The following is a 25384-nucleotide window of genomic DNA, read 5'->3' as shown; positions in this document are numbered from 1 at the left end:
TTCCCACTTTTAGTGAATAAGGCTTCTGCATATGCGTACTTAGATAAGACATCTATGACCACTAGTATATATTTCGAGCACCATTACTGTGTTATGTTAAATCTTGAAGACTGATTATGTCCTCCTGCCATTGATAATCTACATGCGCATTAACGATTGTAGGTCTTCTCTTAAACTGTTTCCGGGCGGGCTTATGGGGTGAATACCCTTCTTCACTAGATAACCATGTCTTCACCTGGGCTATGTTTACCTGCTCATTTTCAACTAAAGACCTTCTAAACAGTGCTTCGGTACCCTGAAGCTACCGACACCACTTGTATTATAATAAAGCTTCATTAGCCCTTCGCCCCCTGACATGTTAGCAGCTGATACAAGTCATGAAATGAAAGACAAACATTTTGTGTGAGGCCGTTTCATTAAAAATAAAGGCTATTAGCACAGTATAAACACAGCATACTTACAGTTTCTAGCTATTGGTCTTATGGGTGGCATTGCCTTACAACATGTTGACTTTTCACTAAGCATACATAGTACGACACATGCTACATACATTACTAGGAACCCAGCTGCTACTCGGCCTCAGCGTCACCTGCTTTGCTATTTTATGGATATACACTTGATAGCTCTAGACACGACTTCCCTCTCACCCCTCCTATAACTTTGTACTCTCAGGATACTGATAGCATTCATAAGCTGGTACACTTATAGACCGGGCAGTGCAAGACCCTTATATGTAAAATAATTATCGGTCAGAAGCTCCAAAGCTGTGCGTAACGCGATCGTCAGCAGAAGTCTTAACTCACACATACGGCCTTTGTACATTCTCCAGTATTTATCCAGTGTAGGCATCCACGCGTTGATTACACTATCTGGTTATACATTCAGGAATGTCACAGAGCCCCGTAGCTGACGGTTCAGAGGGGTTCAGATACTGTAGAGTTACGGAGTGTATGTCAGCTATTCTTTCTTTCAGTAGCACATATACCATTCTGGCAATGCATATGTATCCAGGGTGTAACTCATAGACATCTTGCCCCACAACACTCTGATTCTCGTCCTAAAACGTGTATAAGTATGTAACGTTAAATAACTCCATATGGCCCGTTACCCTCGACCTCTGCATTTTCTAAAACAACTTTCAGGGGGCTATAAACCCCATTCATCTATTTTTATAACAAATATCACACATTCATCTTTCTTGACCCGAGTTTTGAAAAGGGCTCACCAACGTATCAGATCTCATTGACAGCTGCTGCTAAGACCTTAATCATATTAGCGTGGACATATTTCTTCACTGCGGACAATCCGTACACCACCCGTAACAACTTATATACCTTGTGAGAGTCTAACCTGCTACATATGTGTCAAATTGTTCTTGCTGTGTACGACTCGTATAGACACTCATGAGACTCCTGTTGTGGTTCGTAAATTTTATGCCCATAACAGAGGTTATAATAGTCATGTTTAACACATGTGTTCATAACAGTCACCGCAAAACCTTTAACAGACCATATGGCGTCATAGGGTACACCCGGAGTTTCCTTTTCAAAATCTGTGCTATTGTAGGTGCAAACACATTTCTTATGTTGCTCTTTGTTCTGGCTTGTAATACTTTCAGACTGTCTGGAACAGCATATGCAGTAAAAATTTACGTTGTTAACCTTTGGTGCAGACCCCTCTAACGCCTCTCTTTTTGTGGTTGTTTTCTACGGTTCAAACAGAAAGAAAAAGACAAAGGGCCATATTTATACTTTTTGACGCAAAACTGCGCTAATGCAGTTTTGCGTCAAAAAAATTAGCGCCGGCTAACGCCATTCTGAAGCGCCATGCGGGCGCCGTATTTATTCAATGACGTTAGCCGGCGTTACCCGCTGGCGCTGCCTGGTGTGCGTGGAAAAAAACGACGTACACCAGGCAGCGCCGGCGTAGGGGGAAAATGGAGTATGGGCGTCCTAAAATGGTGCAAGTCAGGCTGAGGCAAAAAAATCACCTCAACCCGTTTTGCGCCATTTTTTTACGACGCCCAACCCCCATTGAAATGACTCCTGTCTTAGCAAAGACAGGAGTCATGCCCCCTTGCCCAACGGCCATGCCCAGGGGACTTATGTCCCCTGGGCATGGCCATTGGGCATAGTGGCATGTAGGGGGGCACAAATCAGGCCCCCCTATGCCACAAAAAAATAAAAATAAAAATACTTACCTTAATGTCCCTGGGATGGGTCCCTCCATCCTTGGGTGTCCTCCTGGGGTGGGCAAGGGTGGCAGGGGGTGTCCCTGAGAGCAGGGGAGGGCACCTCTGGGCTCATTCTGAGCCCACAGGTCCCTTAACGCCTGCCCTGACTCAGGCGTTAAAATCCGACGCTAATGCGGGTTTTTTAGACCCGCCCACTCCCGGGCGTCATTTTTGCCCGGGAGTATAAATACGACGCATATGCATCGGAGTCATTTTTTAAGACGGGAACGCCTACCTTGCATATCATTAATGCAAGGAAGGTGTTCACGCAAAAAAATGACGCTAACTCCATGAACTTTGGCGCTAGACGCGTCTAACGCCAAAGTATAAATATGGAGTTAGTTTTGCGTCGAATTTGCGTCGAAAAAAACGACGCTAATTCGGCGCAAACGGAGTATAAATATGCCCCAAACTTTTTGTTAAAAGTACGATATCAGCATATGCACGATAAGTGTCTATAGCGTTTTTATTTTTTACTAACCTTATAGTTTTTGCTTTATTCTGCATCTGCAGCTGCTCTGAAATCTTGTGAGTCGCGTAGGTCCACTGGTGTATAAGCAGCTTCAGAGTTTACACTTGCTGGCTGTACAACGACTGCCTCAGGATCAGGGTCCTCCTGATAGCACATATCTTCATAAATCGGCAAATTTTGTGGTGCTATTCCTTCTTCATCATCTACAGTGTCGATGAAGTCAATTCCATCATGAAATTCATCTTTCAAAGCCTTCCTGCCACTGCTGTCAGCCTTAATAGGGGATATCAGTTGCGTCAAATCCTTGAGGCTGAGCTTTTCAAGCCGATGGCAAAGTTCCTCTTGAAATCTGGTAATGTCGGAACCCCCATCTTTAGGGACAGCCGGCTGTGCATTCTCATCCAACACTGAAGGTGTTAAGGTATGATAATATCTATTGATAGTGTTCTGGGCCCCTAAGGAGGCGGCTTTTCTGGTTAGCAGATTGTATCTCTTCATAATGCCCTGACAACCTGTTTCAGCTATGGTTCACGGTTTGGCACGCTGCTCTAACCGTCTCCTTATGTGTATTCAGTGGCTCAAAAACGGCGTACTCCTCTACAACACCCAGCGGTCACATGCTCTCCTTGATGGTTCTGATACGCTGAGTGGCTACACGTAACGCTAACCATGTGTCATGACCTTTGCAACATTTGCCCAGCCCCTCTTTTTGGAATAGCCAACAGTGTGGTGGTTTGGCCTCACATTTTCAATGCCCCACCCTGTGAGGTGGCACCCAAGCACCAACTTGGTCCTGAATGTCTGATATGTCCAGACTTGTACTCTTAGGCGCAGAAACAGGGTGCACACCAACAGGGCACCCATTTTAGACAACCCCATAGACCTAGACACAGGGGCTAGGACCATGGCACATTACTCACACGTGACCCCATGATGTCAAAACCCATGTGACACCCCTACACCTACGTAAGTTGCGGGGCGGGCTCTCAGGGGACGCCAGAAGTCCCTGTAACGGATGTGACATAATTTCCGAGGGGGCGGGGAAACTGTCACTTTCAACTTTGATGAGGGAAGGTATCTCCCTATTCTACTAATTCATGAAAAATTGCAGTGATGTCATTGGTGGTGCTCAACCTAAGTCTAGCCAGTGACATCTCCTTCGCAATGGCGATGGAGTGCACCTCCCTGGTTAAGAGCCAGGAGCTGTAAAATAAAACAGTATTTAATTATTGCTTTATTTGACATCTGCTGGCTCAGCCAGCAGCATGTGAAGAGAGAGGCAGGCTGAGACACTGGAGGTGGGAGGGGGAGGAGGAGAGAGTGTACCTAAGTGCGCATTTGTGTTTGGCCAGCTGTCTTAGGCCAGCCAAACACACATGCGCACTTCGGTTTCTCCAACCTAGCTGTGTTGAACAGCCAGGCTGGAGAAACTGCACAGACCCCAGGGTTGACATATCCTGATGCTTCTTTCATGCTAGGTTTAGCATGAAAGGACTGTCAGGATTGGTAGGCAGCCTGTGCTGGTGTCCCAGTGAATACTGGGACATTAGAAGAGAAGAGGAGTTCAAGGCGGCCGCAGGCGGCCGTGAAGGTAAGCTCTTTTTTAATATTTTTTTTTTTATTTCCCCCATCCTCCTACCAGCCCCTCCCCTTGAGATTTGCAGTGGCTGCAGCTGAATCTAGCTTTGCCTTTTCTGCAACATGCAGAGCCTCGCTTTGTGGTACAAAGGAGATTCTGCACTGTCTAGCCTAGGATTTGTACTGGAGTTATACCTCCCAGCACACATTCCTAGATGTAAACTCAAGGACAGTGTTCAGGCAGCTGGAATGTGTGTATTAGGGAAAAACGCAGGTTACATTTCGGTCTGTAAGGAGACATACCCATTGAACCTGTTTTTTGGCACTAGAAGTTAGGGCAAAGCTAGATTAAACTATTTTAGTAAATCAGGCTTTGCAGGAAAAAAAGATTTTTGTGCTGGCATGCCGCATACATGCCCCCCTTACACACACAGTGCAATATAGCTTCTGTTTATTAAATTGATCAATTTGTGCTATTTGCAATGTATATTGCTTAGCGCCACACTAGTGTAAACCCTGAGTAAATCTGGTACTTGGTGTCTTCAGCTACCTTTTAAGATATAATCAAGTCCTTCACTAGTCCCCTGCTAACATAAGCCTTTCCTGCTGCCCAGAGAATCAAAAGATGCATCATGGCTCTCCAGTTACGTGGTCAACAAAGGACTCGTATGCAGCTTGTCATCAGGTAACTCATAACAAGAAGCATTTATGTTCTAGGACCCTGAGGTTCTGTATCACCAAGCTGAGGTTCAGCTCTGGAACTCACATAATACAAAAATATTTCTGTCTCCTTAGTACCGGTGGCCCACAATGTAGTCGTAGTGGAAGTGGGGACTGTTCAGGCACATCAATCATACTTAAAAAATGTCAGCTATCTACAGTGTTCACCCAAAGATTGCCTTCTAGTTGTCACTGTTTCCATACGAGGAGTCTGACGGGTAAATGTGCTTACTGCACTGTAACATGGGATCGTTATTTGACTTTATTTGATGAATGGCATCGGTAGAGATGCATTTGAAACATGACTGAAACAGACAGTTTAGTGATGCGAGGTCCACGTCATAGTCAAGGCTGAGGAGAGGAAGCAGGTACAGTACAAGGATAAAGCAAAAACAACAAGTGATGGACGGAATGCTGAACATTGTCAGACACTCACCCCGAGTCACAGATCTGGGTTTAATCCATCGTTTTTTTGCTCACCATGCCACCCCAGTTTGGACCCAGCCATATGCAAATCAGTCTTGACCCTGTTCCTCATGGGAACAGTCCAGCCCGAACTGCCAAGCCAGGTCCTCACTGGACCGGAAACAAGCATCCTGGGACCGGTTTCGGGGTTCCACCCCTCATTAGCCAGGCTAGCTTGAATCCAGTGGCATGGGAAGCACGGGACCCACGTCTGGGTATACCCTTCCCACTTAGGGCGACAAAGCAAAAACAACAAGTGATGGACGGAATGCTGAACATTGTCAGACACTCACCCCCAGTCACAGATCTGGATTTAATCCATCGTTTTTTTGCTCACCATGCCACCCCAGTTTGGACCCAGCCATATGCAAATCAGTCTTGACCCTGTTCCTCATGGGAACAGTCCAGCCCGAACTGCCAAGCCAGGTCCTCACTGGACCGCAAACAAGCATCCTGGGACCGGTTTCGGGGTTCCACCCCTCATCAGCCAGGCTAGCTTGAATCCAGTGGCATGGGAAGCATGGGACCCACGTCTGGGTATACCCTTCCCACTTAGGGCGACAAAGCAAAAACAACAAGTGATGGACGGAATGCTGAACATTGTCAGACACTCACCCCCAGTCACAGATCTGGGTTTAATCCATCGTTTTTTTGCTCACCATGCCACCCCCAGTTTGGACCCAGCCATATGCAAATCAGTCTTGACCCTGTTCCTCATGGGAACAGTCCAGCCCGAACTGCCAAGCCAGGTCCTCACTGGACCGGAAACAAGCATCCTGGGACCGGTTTCAGGGTTCCACCCCTCATCAACCAGGCTAGCTTGAATCCAGTGGTATGGGGAAGCACGGGACCCACGTCTGGGTATACCCTTCCCACTTAGGGCGACAAAGCAAAAACAACAAGTGATGGACGGAATGCTGAACATTGTCAGACACTCAACCCCAGTCACAGATGTGGGTTTAATCCATCGTTTTTTCGCTCACCATGCCACCCCAGTTTGGACCCAGCCATATGCAAATCAGTCTTGACCCTGTTCCTCATGGGAACAGTCCAGACCGAACTGCCAAGCCAGGTCCTCACTGGACCGGAAACAAGCATCTTGGGACCGGTTTCGGGGTTTCACCCCTCATCAGCCAGGCTAGCTTGAATCCAGTGGCATGGGAAGCACGGGACCCACGTCTGGGTATAGCCTTCCCACTTAGGGCAACAAAGCAAAAACAACAAGTGATGGACGGAATGCTGAACATTGTCAGACACTCACCCCCAGTCATAGATCTGGGTTTAATCCATCGTTCTTTTGCTCACCATGCCACCCCAGTTTGGACCCAGCCATATGCAAATCAGTCTTGACCATGTTCCTCATGGGAACAGTCCAGCCCGAACTGCCAAGCCAGGTCCTCACTGGACCGGAAACAAGCATCCTGGGACCGGTTTCGGGGTTCCACCCCTCATCAGCCAGGCTAGCTTGAATCCAGTGGCATGGTGAGCAAAACAACAAGTGATGGACGGAATGCTGAACATTGTCAGACACTCACCCCCAGTCACAGATCTGGGTTTAATCCATCGTCCATCACTTGTTGTTTTTGCTTTGTCGCCCTAAGTGGGAAGGGTATACCCAGACGTGGGTCCCGTGCTTCCCATGCCACTGGATTCAAGCTAGCCTGGCTGATGAGGGGTGAAACCCCGAAACCGGTCCCAGGATGCATGTTTCCGGTCCAGTGAGGACCTGGCTTGGCAGTTCGGGCTGGACTGTTCCCATGAGGAACAGGGTCAAGACTGATTTGCATATGGCTGGGTCCAAACTGGGGTGGCATGGTGAGCAAAAGAACGATGGATTAAACCCAGATCTATGACTGGGGGTGAGTGTTTGACAATGTTCAGCATTCCGTCCATCACTTGTTGTTTTTGCTTTGTTGCCCTAAGTGGGAAGGGTATGCCCAGACGTGGGTCCCGTGCCTCCCATGCCACTGGATTCAAGCTAGCCTGGCTGATGAGGGGTGAAACCCCGAAACCGGTCCCAAGATGCTTGTTTCCGGTCCAGTGAGGACCTGGCTTGGCAGTTCGGTCTGGACTGTTCCCATGAGGAACAGGGTCAAGACTGATTTGCATATGGCTGGGTCCAAACTGGGGTGGCATGGTGAGCAAAAGAACAATGGATTAAACCCAGATCTATGACTGGGGGTGAGTGTTTGACAATGTTCAGCATTCCGTCCATCACTTGTTGTTATTGCTTTGTCGCCCTAAGTGGGAAGGGAATGCCCAGACGTGGGTCCCGTGCTTCCCATGCCACTGGATTCAAGCTAGCCTGGCTGATGAGGGGTGAAACCCCGAAACCGGTCCCAGGATGCTTGTTTCCGGTCCAGTGAGGACCTGGCTTGGCAGTTTGGTCTGGACTGTTCCCATGAGGAACAGGGTCAAGACTGATTTGCATATGGCTGGGTCCAAACTGGGGTGGCATGGTGAGCAAAAGAACGATGGATTAAACCCAGATCTATGACTGGGGGTGAGTGTTTGACAATGTTCAGCATTCCGTCCATCACTTGTTGTTTTTGCTTTGTCGCCCTAAGTGGGAAGGGTATGCCCAGACGTGGGTCCCGTGCTTCCCATGCCACTGGATTCAAGCTAGCCTGGCTGATGAGGGGTGAAACCCCGAAACCGGTCCCAGGATGCTTGTATCCGGTCCAGTGAGGACCTGGCTTGGCAGTTCGGTCTGGACTGTTCCCATGAGGAACAGGGTCAAGACTGATTTGCATATGGCTGGGTCCAAACTGGGGTGGCATGGTGAGCAAAAGAACGATGGATTAAACCCAGATCTATGACTGGGGGTGAGTGTTTGACAATGTTCAGCATTCCGTCCATCACTTGTTGTTTTTACAGTACAAGGATAACCATTACATTAGGGCATCAGACTGCTCTCTATTTTTCTAGGTCACCCATGGTGCCTGCTATTTGACCAGACCATCCCTCTTCTGTTTTCAGCTGCCCCACTTGCTACTTTCCCACCCTTCCGCCAGGCTGAACTCACTCTGCAGTTAGATGCTCAGCTGTCTACTCTTCCTACACAGCAAGAGCTTGTCTGTATGATCTTGGCTATCTATCAAGCACCCATGCAGGTACCAGGGTCTCTCACAGAGTCCTTCAGTGCTATAATATCATGGCCACAGTCAACAGGTGAATGAGACCATAGATGGCAAAAAGAAAGGAGCTTTTTAAAGGCCACTAGAAGGAGGAACTGTAGCTTTCTGGATGACCCATTTGGTAGACTCCCTTTTTTTCAGGTGATAGCGGGGTGCAGGCCTCTGTGACAAAGAAGGTGGGGGGGGGGGGGGGGGAGGGTGACTCAGGAAGGGGCAATGCATGGTCCAGGGGCAGCTCCTGCATGTTTGTGGTAGTGAGTTGTCTTTTCCACTGATTCCCCCAGCAAAACCAAAGGTGATATTCCCACTCCACAGGTTCCAAGACTGCAGGCCAAAGATGAGCGAGTCCCTCAGAGTTCTAAGGGACATCACCATATTCTTAGGTGACAAACTCCACCTCCCAAGACCCACCTCTGAATGAATACCTCCTACTCGTGCAAAATGTCCCACTCTGTATGTAGTTCGGAATCTGTAATCTCTTGTCCCTTTGCTTGTTTGAACAACACTTTGAAGCTGGGTTTGTTGTTTTATATATACCCTAACATACATACACATACATTTATTTGAGATGGTCTGAACGCACATGGCTTCCAGAATGCATTATCAAAGATTTGCAGTAATCAAAAGTTCCACCTCTACCACCATTGCATCCATGCCAGGATTCCAGAACAGATCCAATGACAGATAGGGCATCATCCCGAGCGAGATCTTGACACAATTGTAAGTTTTGAGAACTGAAAACCTACTGTGGATAAGAGGAGGGTGTGGGTTCACAGTCATGTAGATATTGAAACCCAGGAGGGTCACTCACCCAAATGGCCTACACCACAGTCTAGATGTACCCACAAGCAAAAGGAATGCTTGCCCCAGCTCAAGTGTGCACTTAGCCTGGAAAGACCCTTTCCCAAATACAATCACTTCCAACCACTCACCCTATAAAAACACAAGACACCAGGTAAAGGTGATGCTGGAACTGGCAAAGAACCTTTATCAGTAAGTTGTCAATATAATATTTTCTTTTAAGACCTCGAGGCGGGGTTTGTTCAAGAGGTGTAGTCAGGCACTGAGCAGATTGTGTGTTGCTTCAAAGTAAAACGGAACATTGCAGCCTCTCACCTCGGTGGCAGTGATACTCTCTAAAAACAAACCTTAAATGTTGTTAAAATATGTACTTACTGTTTTTTGTACTCCAGTTGTTTTTTAGCATCCAGCGATTGCTGCTGAGAAAAAAAAGAAAGTGATTTTATTGGCCAGAAATAGCTAAGAATGCCAATTAGTGATCTACATTACTATATGACAAAGATTAATTTCTAAGGCTTAAAGAGCATGTGATAAATGACCTCACATTGGAGTAGGAATTATTTGATTCTCTTTTTAGATGTATTATTTGATTATTATTGTGCATGTGATCTGGCTCACATGGGGGAAGAGTGCTTATTCAAATCCTACAGGCATGTGTGCCCAGTTTTAGTCCAACAAGGGATGGATTCAAGTCATATTTTCAGGAAACTCATAGATTGTGCAACTGAGGTCCATTTAGATTAATTGTGTGCACAGCTATCTTGATTGAATATTCTTGAAATGTACACACCTTAGTGCTATGATTGACCTTCTGTATTAGGGAAAACATAAACTCCCTGTTCAACTTTCATCTCAGACTCCTTCAGCATTAGCACTTAGTATGCACCAGTCCTCCTGAGGAGGACCTGTTCATCAACCACTATTAAGAACTAATGTATAGCACTTACGGCAATACAAATGAAGTGGGCAATATGCAAACACTAGTTAGTGCAACCAGTAAAACACGCTCCTCCAAATATTTTTGGGAGAAAATATTGTGTGTTTTTCTCATGGGATGGCTTAGATCAGTGCACGTGCTAGATTGTCCATAGTCATTTCTTCAGTTAGTGAAGCAACAGAAGTTAAGTAAACACTATGCAAGCAGCTGATACATCACACAGAAAACTTGGAGAGTTTGGAACATATGAATTATTGCGATATGATCTACGCAGGTTTACCAAAAAAATCAACACTATCTACTAAATAAAACACACTCTCAGGTTGCTACGCTTTGGCCCACTGGTAAAAGATGGATCAAATTCCTACTGCTCGAGATACTCTCCAATTGTTAGGTGTGGGGTTGGGGGCCGAAAGCAAAATATTGTGCCCTGTGGAAATGGGCTACTGAGGCAACTCTCTTTCCTATCAGCACTTGGGGATCCCACCTCAGACCCATACTAAATCCCAAAAAAAACTGAAGTGCTGTCAGATCCTTTCAGTTTGTCAAGTTCAAAAAAGAACACTCATGGAAGATGGCGTCAGAAGCCTCTGTTTACTAGGTTCACATCTTTGAAATGCCATCTTTTATTAAGGACTCGACCAAACCATTCCAGAGTTGAAAACATCACTCTTCTGAATAGACTTTTGAGCCTAAGCTGTCACTACAGCGTCACCAATCCGAAGCTGAGTCCACTTCAATAAACTTAAATAGGAGATATTCTGAACTCTTGAACAATTGATCCTATCCAAGCCCCATTCAATGGTGTGGCAACTCTCTGTTGTGGCTTCAAAGTGAGTTTTTTTGGCACTCAAGAAAATATCATAATGTAGAAATGCAGTATATTTCACTGAAAAAATTAAAAACAAAGTTATTGTTCTGGTTCAAACATGGAAAACCACTGAAACACACCGGTTCTGGTTACCAATGCACACAACACATGCCATAACTCACACTAATAATTTACTCTATTTGGGGAGGCTTTGTTGGATCCCCCACCATGTATTATAGGCCTTGAGCCAACCATGTTATAAGTACCACCTGGGGGATGGGTTGTAATATGATTTATTGGCAAGGTATGGACGCCTAAAAATGGAAAATATGTGATAGCAAGTCATAACTCTTTGCCTTTTGTGAGTTATCACTCCACCCGTAAGATACTTAAATGGAAATGGAAATGTAATCATAATTTTTTTTATTGTGAATTTTATTGTTGATAACACTTATAATAGTAATTATGATCATTTTAAGTAAGCCAAGTAAACGTTATACATTTTTAAATTAATTTATTTTTCCAGAGCTGGTGGCGAATGACCATTCAGCATCATGAAGAAGACTGAAACAAGCACATCCTGTCCCTCTGAGCACATCCTGTCCCTCTGATCAGCAGTATAAAATTAATTTATGGTCAAATGCCCAACATGGAGTTACGTTGATAAGCCTGCAGGACTACTCATCATGGAAAACTTTGTCAGAGGCAGTTCAAGTAAGGAATCACATTCCACTGTTAAACATTGTGAGAAATGTGGAAAGCAACAATGTTCCCCAAGTATTTTACCACAGGAAGTGCAGTAGCCGGTTTACTGTAAAGAGAGATTTACAGACTATTAAGCGAAAAGCTGAAGCAAGTGTCAGTGAAGATGCTGGAATGAGTGAGTGCCTGAGTAAATGCATAAACAGAAGAACATCATTAAAGTCCAACATGGATGCTGAAGAATGTATATTTTGTGGAAAGATAAAATGCTACAAGGGAACATCAACGCATGAGAAATTAATCAAGGCCATAGAGCTTAGAGATGACAAAATGCTTTGAGAGTGTGCAACCATTAATTGTGATTCAAAGGTCTTAGCAGTTTGTATTGGGGCATAGTGGCTGCAAAAGCCCATTATCATGCCTCTTGTTATAGGAACTATACACGGATTAAAGCAAAGAGGGAAGACCATGCATCTAGCATTCAAGCTGATGATCAACACAAAAATATGAGAGATGAAGCATATGATGAAATATTTCAATACATTAAAACTGTGATTATTTCTAACAAAGAGGTGATACGTGTGACGTCTCTCACAGAAAAGTTGAAACCCTCTTGACACGAAAAGAAATACAAGGAATAGACAAATCAACCAAGAAGCATATTAGGAGAAAATTGAACTGCAAGTTCGGTGACAGCCTCCATATATTCCCAGACAACCAAGGAAAATGATTAGCCCAACATGAGAGTGTCATGCTACAGAATGTTGTAAGAGAAAAACAGAGTTTTTGAAAAGTGAATTATCAGTTTTAAAGGTTAAGATAACAGACATGAACAAGATCATTCATCAAACATCATCGCACATAGAACAATCATTAAAGCAAACTTGACATCAACACTATGGCGATATCATCCATCAGATGTTGATAAAGATTAATTTACAGTGCCTGATTACTTTAAATGATTCCTATTAGGACTTCTGATTGGAGATCCAGAAAACACAAAGCCGTCCAAAAGGGTCTTCTTACTCATGCAATCATTCAGTCAGGACACTATGGGGCATATTTAAGATCCCCTAGTGTCACCAGAGTGTCACTAAACATGACGCTCCGGTGGCGCTAGGGGATCTTAAATATGGCGCTATGCCCTGTGCCGTATTTAAATATGGTGGTATGTCCTGCGCCGTATTTACAAGGTGGCGTTAAGCCATTTTGCGTGGAAGTGGAAGGGGCGTGCAATGGGTGTTGCTGTGGGCGTGCCACAGCAACACCCATTGCATTTTAACGCTGCCTCAGATTTACGAGATGATGTAAACCTGAGGAAGCACTCAAATCTAATGCCACTGTATGGGTGGTATTAGCAAGGGTGTGACATTAGAAAGGCGCAACGAGGAGGAATACTTTTATTCCTCCTCATTTTTTGCTTTTTCTATGGGTGCTGCATTCTGCAGCACCCATAGAAAGAGCAAAATGACAGACATGATTGTTTATATTCGGGAAGGTGTCCCTTCCTGCACATAAACAATCATTTCAAAATGACGCTTTCACACTTCTGTGCATGCTGCCGTCTGCAGCACACACAGAAGTGCCAAATCGCCATTAGTGACTGTCTATATGCAGGAAGGGACACCTTCCCACACATAAACAATCAAACCATCAACGTAGACATCCTTGCACGATGCTGCAAGGATGCCTGCGTTCGTGTTAGGCAGCTCAATGTAGCTCCATCGCAGGGGACAACACAGGGGTGCACCGTATTCAATGAAATATGGCACATCCCTGCATTGTGAAAATGATGGCTCGCAGCCCTGCCAATTTTTGCGCAGCATTGCGCTCCGTCATTTGTTTTTAATATGGGCCTAAATACACAGTCATAAATGGCCAGCAGAATCCCCCCAAGCAATTGTTGCTCCCATACTCCGTGGAAATGCTAACAGGCAATGCTGAAATCATTCGCACTTTAAACAGACTCAGTCATGGGATTTCATTCTCACAACTGGAAGAAAATGATACCACCTTGTGTCTTCAGAAACTTGCTGCTACCTTAAATGAGCAAATTGTTCTTTCAGCTGACATTCAGTCTCATGTCTTCACTAACGTAGCATTGGGTAACATTGATAGGCTGGAAAAGTCTCTTACTGCTAAGAGGACAACTCATTGAGTCAACAGTATAGCTGTGCAGACCAAGTTGTTTGGACCACGACCTTTTAAAGGTCTTCTCTCAACCATTGAGAAACAAAGGCAAAGAACATTGACCACCACAAATACTAAAGAATTGCTCATGTATGTTTCTGGTGAACGAGTTGGGCCTAAGCCATCGATGGCAAGTACAAAAGTCATGCCAGAATGTGTTGCCTAATTGAAGCTTGCACAAAATAAGAACATAATCTGAGTTGTTACAAGACAAGAAGCAATCCTCGCACAGATAATACCAAGTTGGACAGGATTTGTCATCAGTATTAGAAGGCTAGTTAGTGTATCACAGGATTCCATTGGCTACTTGCCCACCATTAATGCCCCTACAACTAAGTTGGCAACTTTCTGAAATGTACACAGACAAAGCTGATAAGATAATCACTGCATTTGGCAAAAATTGCAATGGTCATGGATCAAGCTCTCTAAGTAAAAGCAACTGAGATTGTGTGGAAGCATACAGCATCGTAAGACAGAATAATTCTTCGAATGGACACCTTTCACATTATTTGCAATGTCATGTCCATTCTTGGAAAATGCTGACTTTCGTGACCTTTGCATTGAAGCAGACATGATAGTAGAAGGATCAATATCATCAGTACTGGAAGGGCATATATACAATCGTGCAGTTCAAGTACACAAGTGCGTGTATGAAGCTATGTTGAGACTGGCTTGGTTGGAACTTATTTCCTGGGTGGAGAAGAATTACGAAGAGAACATTCAGGTTGTCAGCACCTTCATAGAGGAGGTTAATGACTTTGCAAAAGACCTATGCCAACAGAGATTAAACAACCTCTTGCAGAATGCTGCCTTTGCCAAAGAAAAAGAGCTTTGAGATGTATTACTGGAACATCTTCATCATGACAATGGAGTTCTTGTTGTGTTTTGGATGTCTTATGTGGATATTGTAGAAAATGTCTTGCTGGGCTTTGCTGAGTACTGCTCGAGAAAGAAATTGGCATTTACATCTTACCACCATACGCTCTATGATCCCATGATGTTTTGCGTATGACAGAATTAACTATACTAGATATTTTCCTGTATACTATGCCGAAATTACTTTACTTGCAGTGAAACATCCAGAGACACACCACAACTTCATCAACTGATGCTTTTCAGTTCAACTGTCAGATGCTAATCTATTTGGATGAATTTCAGTCGTAATGTATTTTAGAGGTAACAGTCAGCAAAGACACACAGACTCTGGGTTGTACGACAAGGTTCAACCTCAAGACATGTGCTGTGAAAATATATTATATAATGACTGAACACAGAAGCGCCTTTTTGGGTCAGATAAGGGGAAATGGTTCATAACAACAGATCAGATCTTACTCATGTAAACCTGCATAAGTCACAAATTGAAAAAGACAAGGACACTGTTACAAGAGCTGTTGGTCTGGTTCAAAGGTGGATAAACATATTTGTTAAGCCACATGATATCATTAGTCTCTACACAGTAAAAAACGCATCTCAAGACATAGCATCCGACATAATGAAGGCACATGAAATAGATGAACAGTGAAACAGTGATAATTATGCATATAATTTAAATCAATATATGAGGAATACAATGAAGTTTTAATGTTATTATTTTAAGGACTATATTGTTATTATTAAAATTAATAATCATTATTACTTTTAAAATATATTGAATTTAACCAATCTGGTGGAATTCGATTTTCTTTCACATATTATCATGCATTTGTATGCTACTTATCAAAAATATGAAAAACATTATTGTTTCGGCTATTGTTTCTAATCCAATAATATCAGACAAAAGACAAAGAGTGATATCCAGCCATGAGATATTGTCCATCTCTAGGCACCCACACCCGGCAACAAAATTATGTTAGAACCCAATCCCCGATTGGAACCAATGGCCTAATTTTGGGGTCCTCGCTCATGGCCAATATATTAAGGGTCATGATGTGACTACCCTGAGCCTTTGTGTATCATTTTATTAGTTTTCCAATATAGGGGGATTACTCCATGCACCTTGAAATAGCCGTATGAAATCCTTTTCTTTTGCAGCAGCCAATCAAATCGTTAGGAGCCATGCATCCTAAAGAGAGAAGAGAATACATTCCTAGTCCAAGTGCATTCCTTCGATTTTGGAATTTCTGTTTCTTGGAGGTTCCCCAAAACCCGAACAGCACAGATATCGAAAAGTGTAAAAAAAAAAGCCTTGCAATAGCCCAGGGGCAGATAGCCAGGACCTTTGCGAGGCTGTGTGTGCTGTGAGCAAGCCTTACCCTTGGACAGGCTCTGTACCCATGAACACAATGTTCCACTGGCACTATACACACAGGGAAGTAGCCTTTATAGGCAACTAGGTGTCACTGTAAACAACCAAGAAGAAAACCTGCTGAACTTGCTCATTAGCATTACCTATTAGGTATGTATTTGAACTTTCATCAGCCAGATTCTGAAAAGAAAAAACTTTTCTACCTTCAGGGATGTTATCCAGGAGGTCATGAGTTGTGGTATTTATCACGAGTTATGTCACTGAAAGGAGTTATACTTAAATTTGAAGGGCATAGTACCAGTGAGAAAGCAGCTCTACAGAAAAATATAGTTCAAACATCATAAAAATAAACATCAGCAGAATGAGTAAAAGTTTTCTTCCTTAAGGCAGAGAATGCTATTTTAGTTTACCGGCCTTAATTTACTTTCCCTACTCAGATTCAGATAGACTTTATTTCAGTGATCAGTATTATAAAACGCTCAATTTCTTAAAAACTTACAAAAATATTTAAAAAGCATTGAATTTCGACAGTGTACAAAAGATTGTAAAAAAAAATCCAACAGTTAAAAAAGACATCATCTCATAACATTTGTAAAAAAAACAAAGTGACCCGGCAATTAGTGAAGTTCTGATTTCTTAATAATGGCATTAAAACTGCCGAGTGTAAACTTCACAGTAAGTACAGAAAAAGATCAAGCGACGTCACAGGTGCAGATGCAAATACTAGAGCTGTCATACTGCTCTAAGGGAAAACACAATAGATTGCGAAATGCACTTCATGGGACTAACAGGGCTTATCCTAGTGACCCAGTACACTGTGGCGGCCCGTAATTTTAAGAAAGTGGGGGGTCGGAGTAGGGTGTCGGTTACACATGCACATATACACCTCACACACACGTTCATTCACACACGCCCTCACACACCCATTCACAACACTCACTAAAAAATACATGTACATCCATGTACATTTTAAATAAATAAATAAAACCTACCTTAGCAGCTCCGACAGGGAAACCTCGGAGGTCCCAGGAGTGTTGGGACTGATGCCTACCCTCCTACCCCCATTGGCTGGCCTTAGGTCAGTCAATGAGGGAAGGCAGCAGTCCATTGCTCGTCACAGAGTTGGATGGGGTCAGTGAGACTTGCTGACCCCACTCCACCCTGTGATGACGTGTCACTGATTGACACTCGCCCTGGGTGCTTCAGGGCTTAAAACTGAAGCGCTCAGGCCAGAAGCAATTGGTGAAGTTCCCCCTCGTCCTATGGGGGAAGGCTTTGAGGCACCTTTGCTAGGCTGAAGAGGTCATGCCTACAGGGCTGTGACTTCTTCAGCCCAGCAAAGTTCAGCTCAGGCAGCCAGGAGTATGCACACTTATCACATGTCCAACTCCTGGCTGCCTGACCTGAACTAGAAGAGTATCTGTCAGGCTGACTTTTGTTCAGCCAAACAGCTACTCTTTGTCAGGAAAAAGGTAGCAGGGCATGATCCCTCAGCCCGTATGAACAGGACACTGCTGCCAGTACAATCTGCAAATTAGCACTATATCAGCATGTTTTTACAAATACATATTCTCTCGGAGATGATTTGGATAGTCTATAGCCTTCCCTTTCAGGACATCTATTTTCTAAGAAAATTAGGGGCAGATTTAAGAGCCCTTACAACCACTGGAGCGCCATGTTTTGTGACGCTCTGGTGGCGCTAACAACTGATTCATATTTACAAGGAGGTGCAAATCCACTTTTTGTGGTGTTATATGTACTTGTAAATATGGGCCCCCTATGCAGTTTTCTGGGTCAGGAGGAAATGCAATGGGTGTTGCTCTGGGCGTTCCACTTCAGCACCCATTGCTTTTGACGCAGCCCCAAGTTTACAAAAAATTATAAATCTGTGGCAGCGCCAAAAACTAACACCACCCCAGGGGTGGCGTTAGCATGGCAAAACAAGGAGGAATGCATTTATTCCTCCTTGTTTTTTGCTTTTTCCATGTGAGTTGCATTCTGCAGCACAAATAAAAAGAGCAAAATGCCATGGATAAATGTTTATGTGCAGGAAGCCGTCGCTTCCTGCACATAACCAATCATTCCAAAATCACTCTTTGGTACTTCCATGCGTGCTGCATTTTGCAGCACACATAGAAGTGCCAAATCGCCATTATAGATTGTTTATGTGCAGGAAGGGACACCTACAATCTATTTCCTCAATGCAGACATCCTTGAACTATGGTGCAAGGTTGTCTGCATTGGCGCTTACTTTAGTGCTGGTGCAAGGGGAAATGCAGGGGTGTGCCGTATTCCTGTAAATACGGTGCATCCCCGCATTTCAAAAGTGGTGCAGAGTGGTACTGCTATTTTTGGCGTAACACCACTCTGTGCCACTTTGGAATAAACCAGGGCATTAGTTTAAACCATGGCCTGTTTTGCTTACGCACCTAGGAAGGGTTCTCAAAAAGAGAGGACCTGCCCATACACTCTAGTGTCTATTTAATATATGGTAACCATGGAATTTTTAGGCCATTATCGCATTTTAGACAGGTGCAGATAATCTATTTATTTAGAGCGGCATGGGGTTGTCTTAACAGCTGACCGCAACATTAAAGGGCCAAGCTTTATGTGATTTTCTAAATAAGTGAGCACTATCGCTTCATAGCAGATAAAATGTGAGGTACATGTAACAAGGAGCAATAAGGATAGCCCAAAACCCAGATCCATATGGATGTAGGTGCCTAACAACGGGGTAATGGGTTTGCCACCAAGAGATGATGATAAATTAAACAAAGCGCTCATCGATTGACTAAATTCTGGGAGAAGTAGCAGGATTAGTCCCCCAAGGTGAGAAGAAATCAAAAACTACTCCCCGGTAACGAAAAACTCCCTGTCTTCACCAGCTTGGTATTGCCGATGGAAATGTGCAAAGTACACTATTCGGACCACAAAACATTATGTGGGAAACATTTGTCTTGAGGTCTAAGTCAGACATGACGAGTAAAAGTCTCTGAGAGTCCGGCCCAATAAGACTGCATTGTTCACATATAATAAAACAGGTATAGGGTTTACATTGACCAAAGCTCCATCTATTGATCAACTATAGATTAAGCCTGTTTGTGTATCAAATAATTAATGTGCAGTCAGCATCACCTTGGTGAAAAACACACTCTAGTTTAAAAGATTCTGATGTCTCACCATGAGGGCCAAATCAGACCCTAGCGGTGGGATTGCAGTGGAAGTCAGTAAGAAAGTTCACTAGTGCTGCGTCAAGGCCATCTTCTAATAAAAGGTACCTGGCCGTTCCCTAAAGACATATTGACAGGTGCTTAAAGTATTTTTCTCATTTGCCTACTCACAATTCTATTAAAGACAACTCTCTCAATGAGTTTCACTTAAGAGCCTGTAAGTGAAATTGGCCAGTAATAGTGTGGCCACAATCTGTTTCCTTTCTTGCAAACGGGGACTATTTTAGATGACGACTAGGATTCGGGTAGCTGGGGATTATGTGAATTGTTAAAAACATATGTTAGCAGAGGTGCCATTAGATATATAACACATTAACTAAATCTATGGGTACCCCATCAGGCACTGGACCTTTTCCAGAGGGACTTAGGGCCGTATTTATAGGCCCCTAGCGTCACTGGAGCATCACATTTTGTGACGCTCCAGTGACGCTAAGCACTACAGCGAATTTACAAGGTGGAGTTAAGTGCCATTAGTGATTGTTTATGTGCGGGAAGGGACGCCCTCCCGCACATAAACAATCACACCCCTCAACGCAGACATCCTTGCACGATGGTGCAAGGATGCCTGCGTTGGCACTGGCAGCTAAATTTAGCGCCAGCGCAGGGGGAAACTCTGGGGTGCACCGTATTTACTTAAATATGGCGCATCCCTCGTAACTAAAGTAACGCTGTACTACCAATTTTGGCGCAGCACCACTTTTCCTTCAATCTGGTCCTTAGTCTCAACGGTAAAGAACCTCGTGGTAGTCAAAGCTTAATTTTGGACCTCAAGCTGTATAAAGATTATGGCCCATATTGATACTTTTTGATGCAAAACTGCGCCGGCGCAGTTTTGCGTAAAAAATATTACCGCCGGCTAACGCCATTTTGGTGCGCCGTGCGGGCGTCATATTTATACTTTGACGCACGGCGGCGCAAACAACAGGTGGGAGTCATTATTTTTGACGCACACCGCGGCGTCAAGTCGTAAAGGAAAACGACGTTAATGCGGCGGAAATGACTGTGGGTCGATTTACGACACCGCAAACCGGATATGCGCTGTTTTTTTTTACGCAATAGCGTCAAAAAACACAGCGAACACAGCCATTTCACCAGAGGAGAGCCAAAATGGATCCCAGATGCCACTACAGACCCCAGGAAGATGACAGCAGACCAGGAACCAGCCAAGAGGACCCACACAAGAACCAGGACACTTTTAAGAAGAAAAGAAAGTGTCGCTTTAGTGCAGAGGAGCAGGAAATTCTGGTTAAAGAGGTGACGGAACACCAGCACCAACTGTTTGTCACATCAAAGTTGCCAATCAGTAGGAGAGAGGCTATATGGCAACAAATTGTCGACAAGATTAACAGTGTGGCTGAAGTACGCAGAACAGACATCGAGTGCAAGAAACGCTGGCATGACTGCAAACGCAGGACCAAGGAAAAGATGGCAAGGAACAGGAAGGCAGCACTGCAGACTGGAGGGGGGAGTCCAGCACACCAGGAGGCCCTGGACCACATGGAGAAGATGGTCGCAGCCTTTATCCCTGAGGAGATCGTCACAGGGATTCAAGGACAGAACAGCGCAGACTACCAGGAGACAACGCACATGCAGGGTAAGTTGCATGGGGAATTATAATGCAATAATGTTAACTGCAAGCGGGGGGATACCGACCACAAAATGCATGGATGTCAACATATGCATGGAGTGGCATGGGTAAAGGGGCATGGCATTGGGGCATGGCCTGCACAGACAGAAGCTGGGGCACACCATTACACTACACCAACAACAGTCCCATGGGGGCATGCTGCCATGCCAACGATGGAGCAAAGGGAAAGCCACGCCAGGAGGGAAGGGCACAACATCAAACTGACATCCCTGGCACACGTCAGCCACCATACCCCCTACATTAACTAGGGCCCTATTAGCAATCCTCTAGCCAAACCGACAACTGCAATGTAACTGCGACAACAGTTCCCACTACCACCTCTGATCTGTGTGCAGCTCAAGTAGCCAATGGCAGTAACCTCCCCATGGATCATACACACCTAAATTAGGGGGGTGAGGATGACATCTGCAACAATCCCCTGAAACAAGACAAAGGCCCCAGTACACTCAAATGTCAATGCCCATAGTTGTCACAAACATCAGCCAAAGTAAACAACAATAGGAGCGACACAGCACTAAGGACACACCCATGCTGCATATGTCAGGGTCCATCCTGTGCCTGGGTAACAAGGCAACATCCCAAATGTCATACTGCTCAGACAACAGCATAGAGGAGGGGACACATGTAACTGGTCTCTGAAATACACCTGCACAGTCAGAGGAGGAAATAGGACACTGATACGACTATCAGGGCAATCCAATGTAACACACATTACCCAACATCAGCAGGACCCATTAACAATGTCAACATCCATATCGGATCATAACATTGCCATGCATAGGATATGCCCCATGTCAATTACATTTAAGTCGATGTGAACGATCAGGGATTGGGGCAGGTCCAGATTGTTAAATGTGCTGCCAGGGCCATCAGAACACCCACAGCCAGTGAAAGGTCTCACCATGAGAATGAATGTACACGGAGGGTCGAGTAGGAAAAGAAGGTGCCAATTCTCTATTTAGCTAAAATCAACACCTAGAGGCTATGAGGCTGACAAGTCTGATAACTCAATAACATACATGTGACACACAGGTGGGCCATAGGTCCAATGTTGAAGGACTGGAGATTTTAACACAAAACAAGATCACAAAGTGAATTCATCAAAAGACAGGCACGTCACATCAAAATTGCCACAACACAGACACACTAATTGTCCCCTGTTTCATTGCAGAGGAAGATGGATCTCCTGCCGATATGCCTGTCCCAGATTTCCCTGATGACATGGATGACGAGCAGATAAACATTCCCCAGGAGACTATCCAAAAGGTCCTTGAAACCCTCCAGACCCCACCTTCTGTCACAAGGAGGAGCACAGAACAAGCAGCCATCGCAGAGGAACCACCCACCACCCCAATTGTAAGACCTGCCAGCTCCAATACAGCTGAGGACTCAGACGACACTGGCACCAGCTTTGAGAGAACTGTAGTGGGAGTACAGCGGGAGCTGGCCAAGGAGGTGCGGGTGGGGATGCAAAATATGGCAGCCAGCCTTGAGGGGGTGCGTTCGTGCATGATGTCATTTGCAGATCAGGCAGCAACAATGCAAGCCCTAACATCTATCTTGCAGGAACTGCAGAAAACCCAGAAGGAAATCAACACAGCTGTAATACAGTTGACCCAACACCTACAACAGCAATCCTGTCAACGCGTGCACGAATGCATCATTGAACCCCTCAGGGCCGACCTGGCTGCCTACCATTGTGATGTGGCTGCTATTCTCAAGAACCAGCAGGCCCTCCTTGCAGCAGTACTGCCCTTAAGACCTTCACAGGGAGCAGCGACCGGGATGTCTGACTCCACGTCTTCTAACACTGAGGTGTGTGTTGCCCCTTCACAACCAACAACAACAAGGACAAAGCAGGCAACACACACATCAGAAGAAGAAGACATGGAACAGGTCACATTCACAAGGAAAAGTACCCGGAAGCACTAGTCCCTGCCACATGGCCAACTATTACCAAAGTCCTGTGTTTTGAAACATGACAGTCTTACAACAACTGTACTCAAGCACTGTTCTGCTAACCACTGTATATCTTGTCACCCAGCCCAGTGATTGTCTCTCTCCTACTCATTGGCTAAGTCTGTCTCTCTGCACTGTCTGAAACAGCAACCCCAGCATGACAAAAGCATTTTGGTAAACCCTTGTGTTGGATCACAATGGAAGATATCACTATAATGGACTCACAATCATGGACAATGTACATATAGCACTACAGCACTTTTCAATAAATAGCACTTACACAACAAATCTGTCTCTGGGTAATGTCACATATCAACTGTGCAGTAGATAACTGAAATGTGCCTACTGTCTGCTATTGGCCTTCAAAGGAGATATGTACATGATATATGTCATTAAGAGTGTGTGTGTATGTTGCCATTGTATATTAGGCATCACATTAGCTCTGGGATGTTCCGTGTCCTACTCAGTATCTCAGCAATGCTCCATGAGGCAACACTCTTATTCTGACAAGTAGAGATGAAGGTGTGCAAAAAGGAATAGCCAGACCATGATATGGTGATTAGAATAAGTATTTATTTAAATTAGTTAACTTAAGTGGTGAAGGTGAACATATTCAGAAGAAATTATTTACAATCTGTTGCCGCCTGCGTATACCAGCAGCTGTGTTCTGTAGTTCCCCCTCCTGTTGCGGGCCAGCATCCTCCTCTTCCTCCTCTTCAGGCATGTGTGGCTCTGGTTCCAGGAGGGGAATGTTTCTTCTGATACAAATGTTGTGCAATATTGCACATGTGAGGATGATCCTACAGACCATCTCGGGGGAATATAGGAGGCTACCACCAGTGATGTCGAGGCAGCGGAACCTTGACTTGAGGATGCCGAAGGTCCGCTCGACAATGCTGCATGTCCTACTATGGGCCTCGTTGTATGCACGCTCTGCAGCTGTACTTGGGTTGCCAAATGGTGTCATAATCCATGGCTGGATGCCATACCCCTGATCAGCTGCAAGAGAAAATGAATGGGATCATGTTGATGTAGCTGGCACTATTGAAAAGACATTTAATGGCAGTAGTTGTCTTGTGTTGTCTGTGACTCTTTTGTGTAGTAATGTGACATCCTATGCTTGTAGGCTGTACCATCTGCATTGTGTTGTTTCCTTGGCTGAACGAGTGTTTGTCTGCTGACCGTTTGTCAGCAGTATGTTTGGGGATTTGCAGTACAGTGTGCCCTCCCTAGCATTGTGACTTGTGATACAGGTGTCCGTGTGTTTTCACTGGGGGTGAGATGATAGTTCCATGCACAGTTAAAATTGAAAGTGTTGTTAACACATTCATATCAAAGTACCCTGGACATCCCATACCTTGAAACTTATGCAATGTATTAATGTAAAGGTCATTGGGACACTTACAATTTGCAAGGTGACATTTAGGCAACCACACTCATTGACGTCTTAACATTAGGCTGTACAGTAATTTCCAATGTGTGACAGGTTCAATGGTGACTTAAGAAACATGGCTAGCGATGTCACGACCTCAGTGTGTTCCTGTTGACATGTTGCTGTTGTGGTGTATGTGCTGTGTGTCCTAGAGGGTTGCTGTGTAGTGAGTATATAAGTAAGTTTTTGTACTTACCAACAAGTAGTCCATTGCCATAACGTCCATCCTGGAAGTGTTCATTGATGGTGCAGTGACGGAAGATGAATGAGTCATGTACACTCCCACGATATTTAGCCACGATGTTGGTGATCAATCCCTGGTGATCGACTATGGCTTGCACGTTGATGGAATGTGTGTGTTCTGTAGTTCCCCCTCCTGTTGCAGGCCAGCATCCTCCTCTTCCTCCTATGGGCCTCGTTGTATGCACGCTCTGCAGCTTCCTGTTGCGGTAGAGGTGTTCAGTTGCAGCAGGTGGCACAAGGCGTACATGTGTGCAGTCAGTTGCACCAAGGACGTGTGGGAAGCCACTGATTGCGTAGAACCCCTGTTTTGTTTCCTGCTGCTTCTGCAGTGTGTTAGGGAAGCAGATGTGGCGCGGTGTCAGTCAAATTATGGCATCCAGTACTTTGGGCCACAAGGCGGAGAATGATGGTTGTGATATTCCACCAACCAGGGCACCAGTTGTTTGAAAGGAGCCACTTGCCAGCATGTGAAGTACGGCAAGCAGCTTTGTTTCTGTTGGGATGGTGCGGGGTGTCACCAAAGTGGGGGCCAACTGCTGTTCAATGTTGCGCAGCAGCTGCTGAATGGCCTGCCAGTTCAA

The 25384-nt window shown here is 44.8% G+C and overlaps 1 protein-coding gene across 9 annotated transcripts in view; it reads right to left on the bottom strand.

The window, feature by feature from the left end:
• LOC138285004 (uncharacterized) overlaps nt 1-25384 on the bottom strand; it is a 267259-nt gene that overhangs the window by 150201 nt on the left and 91674 nt on the right. For 7 of the 9 annotated variants that reach the window (XM_069224411.1, XM_069224407.1, XM_069224405.1 and 4 more), the window contains one exon: nt 9782-9825. In XM_069224411.1, the coding sequence (XP_069080512.1) occupies nt 9782-9825 (44 nt within the window). The remainder of the gene's footprint in view (nt 1-9781; nt 9826-25384) is intronic. The other 2 variants (XM_069224413.1, XM_069224412.1) reach the window with 1 other exon arrangement.

The sequence above is a fragment of the Pleurodeles waltl genome, chromosome 3_1 (genome assembly GCF_031143425.1).
Source record: "Pleurodeles waltl isolate 20211129_DDA chromosome 3_1, aPleWal1.hap1.20221129, whole genome shotgun sequence".
In the NCBI taxonomy this organism is placed as follows: Eukaryota; Metazoa; Chordata; class Amphibia; order Caudata; family Salamandridae; genus Pleurodeles; species Pleurodeles waltl.
This window is presented reverse-complemented; position numbering and strand designations above follow the sequence as displayed.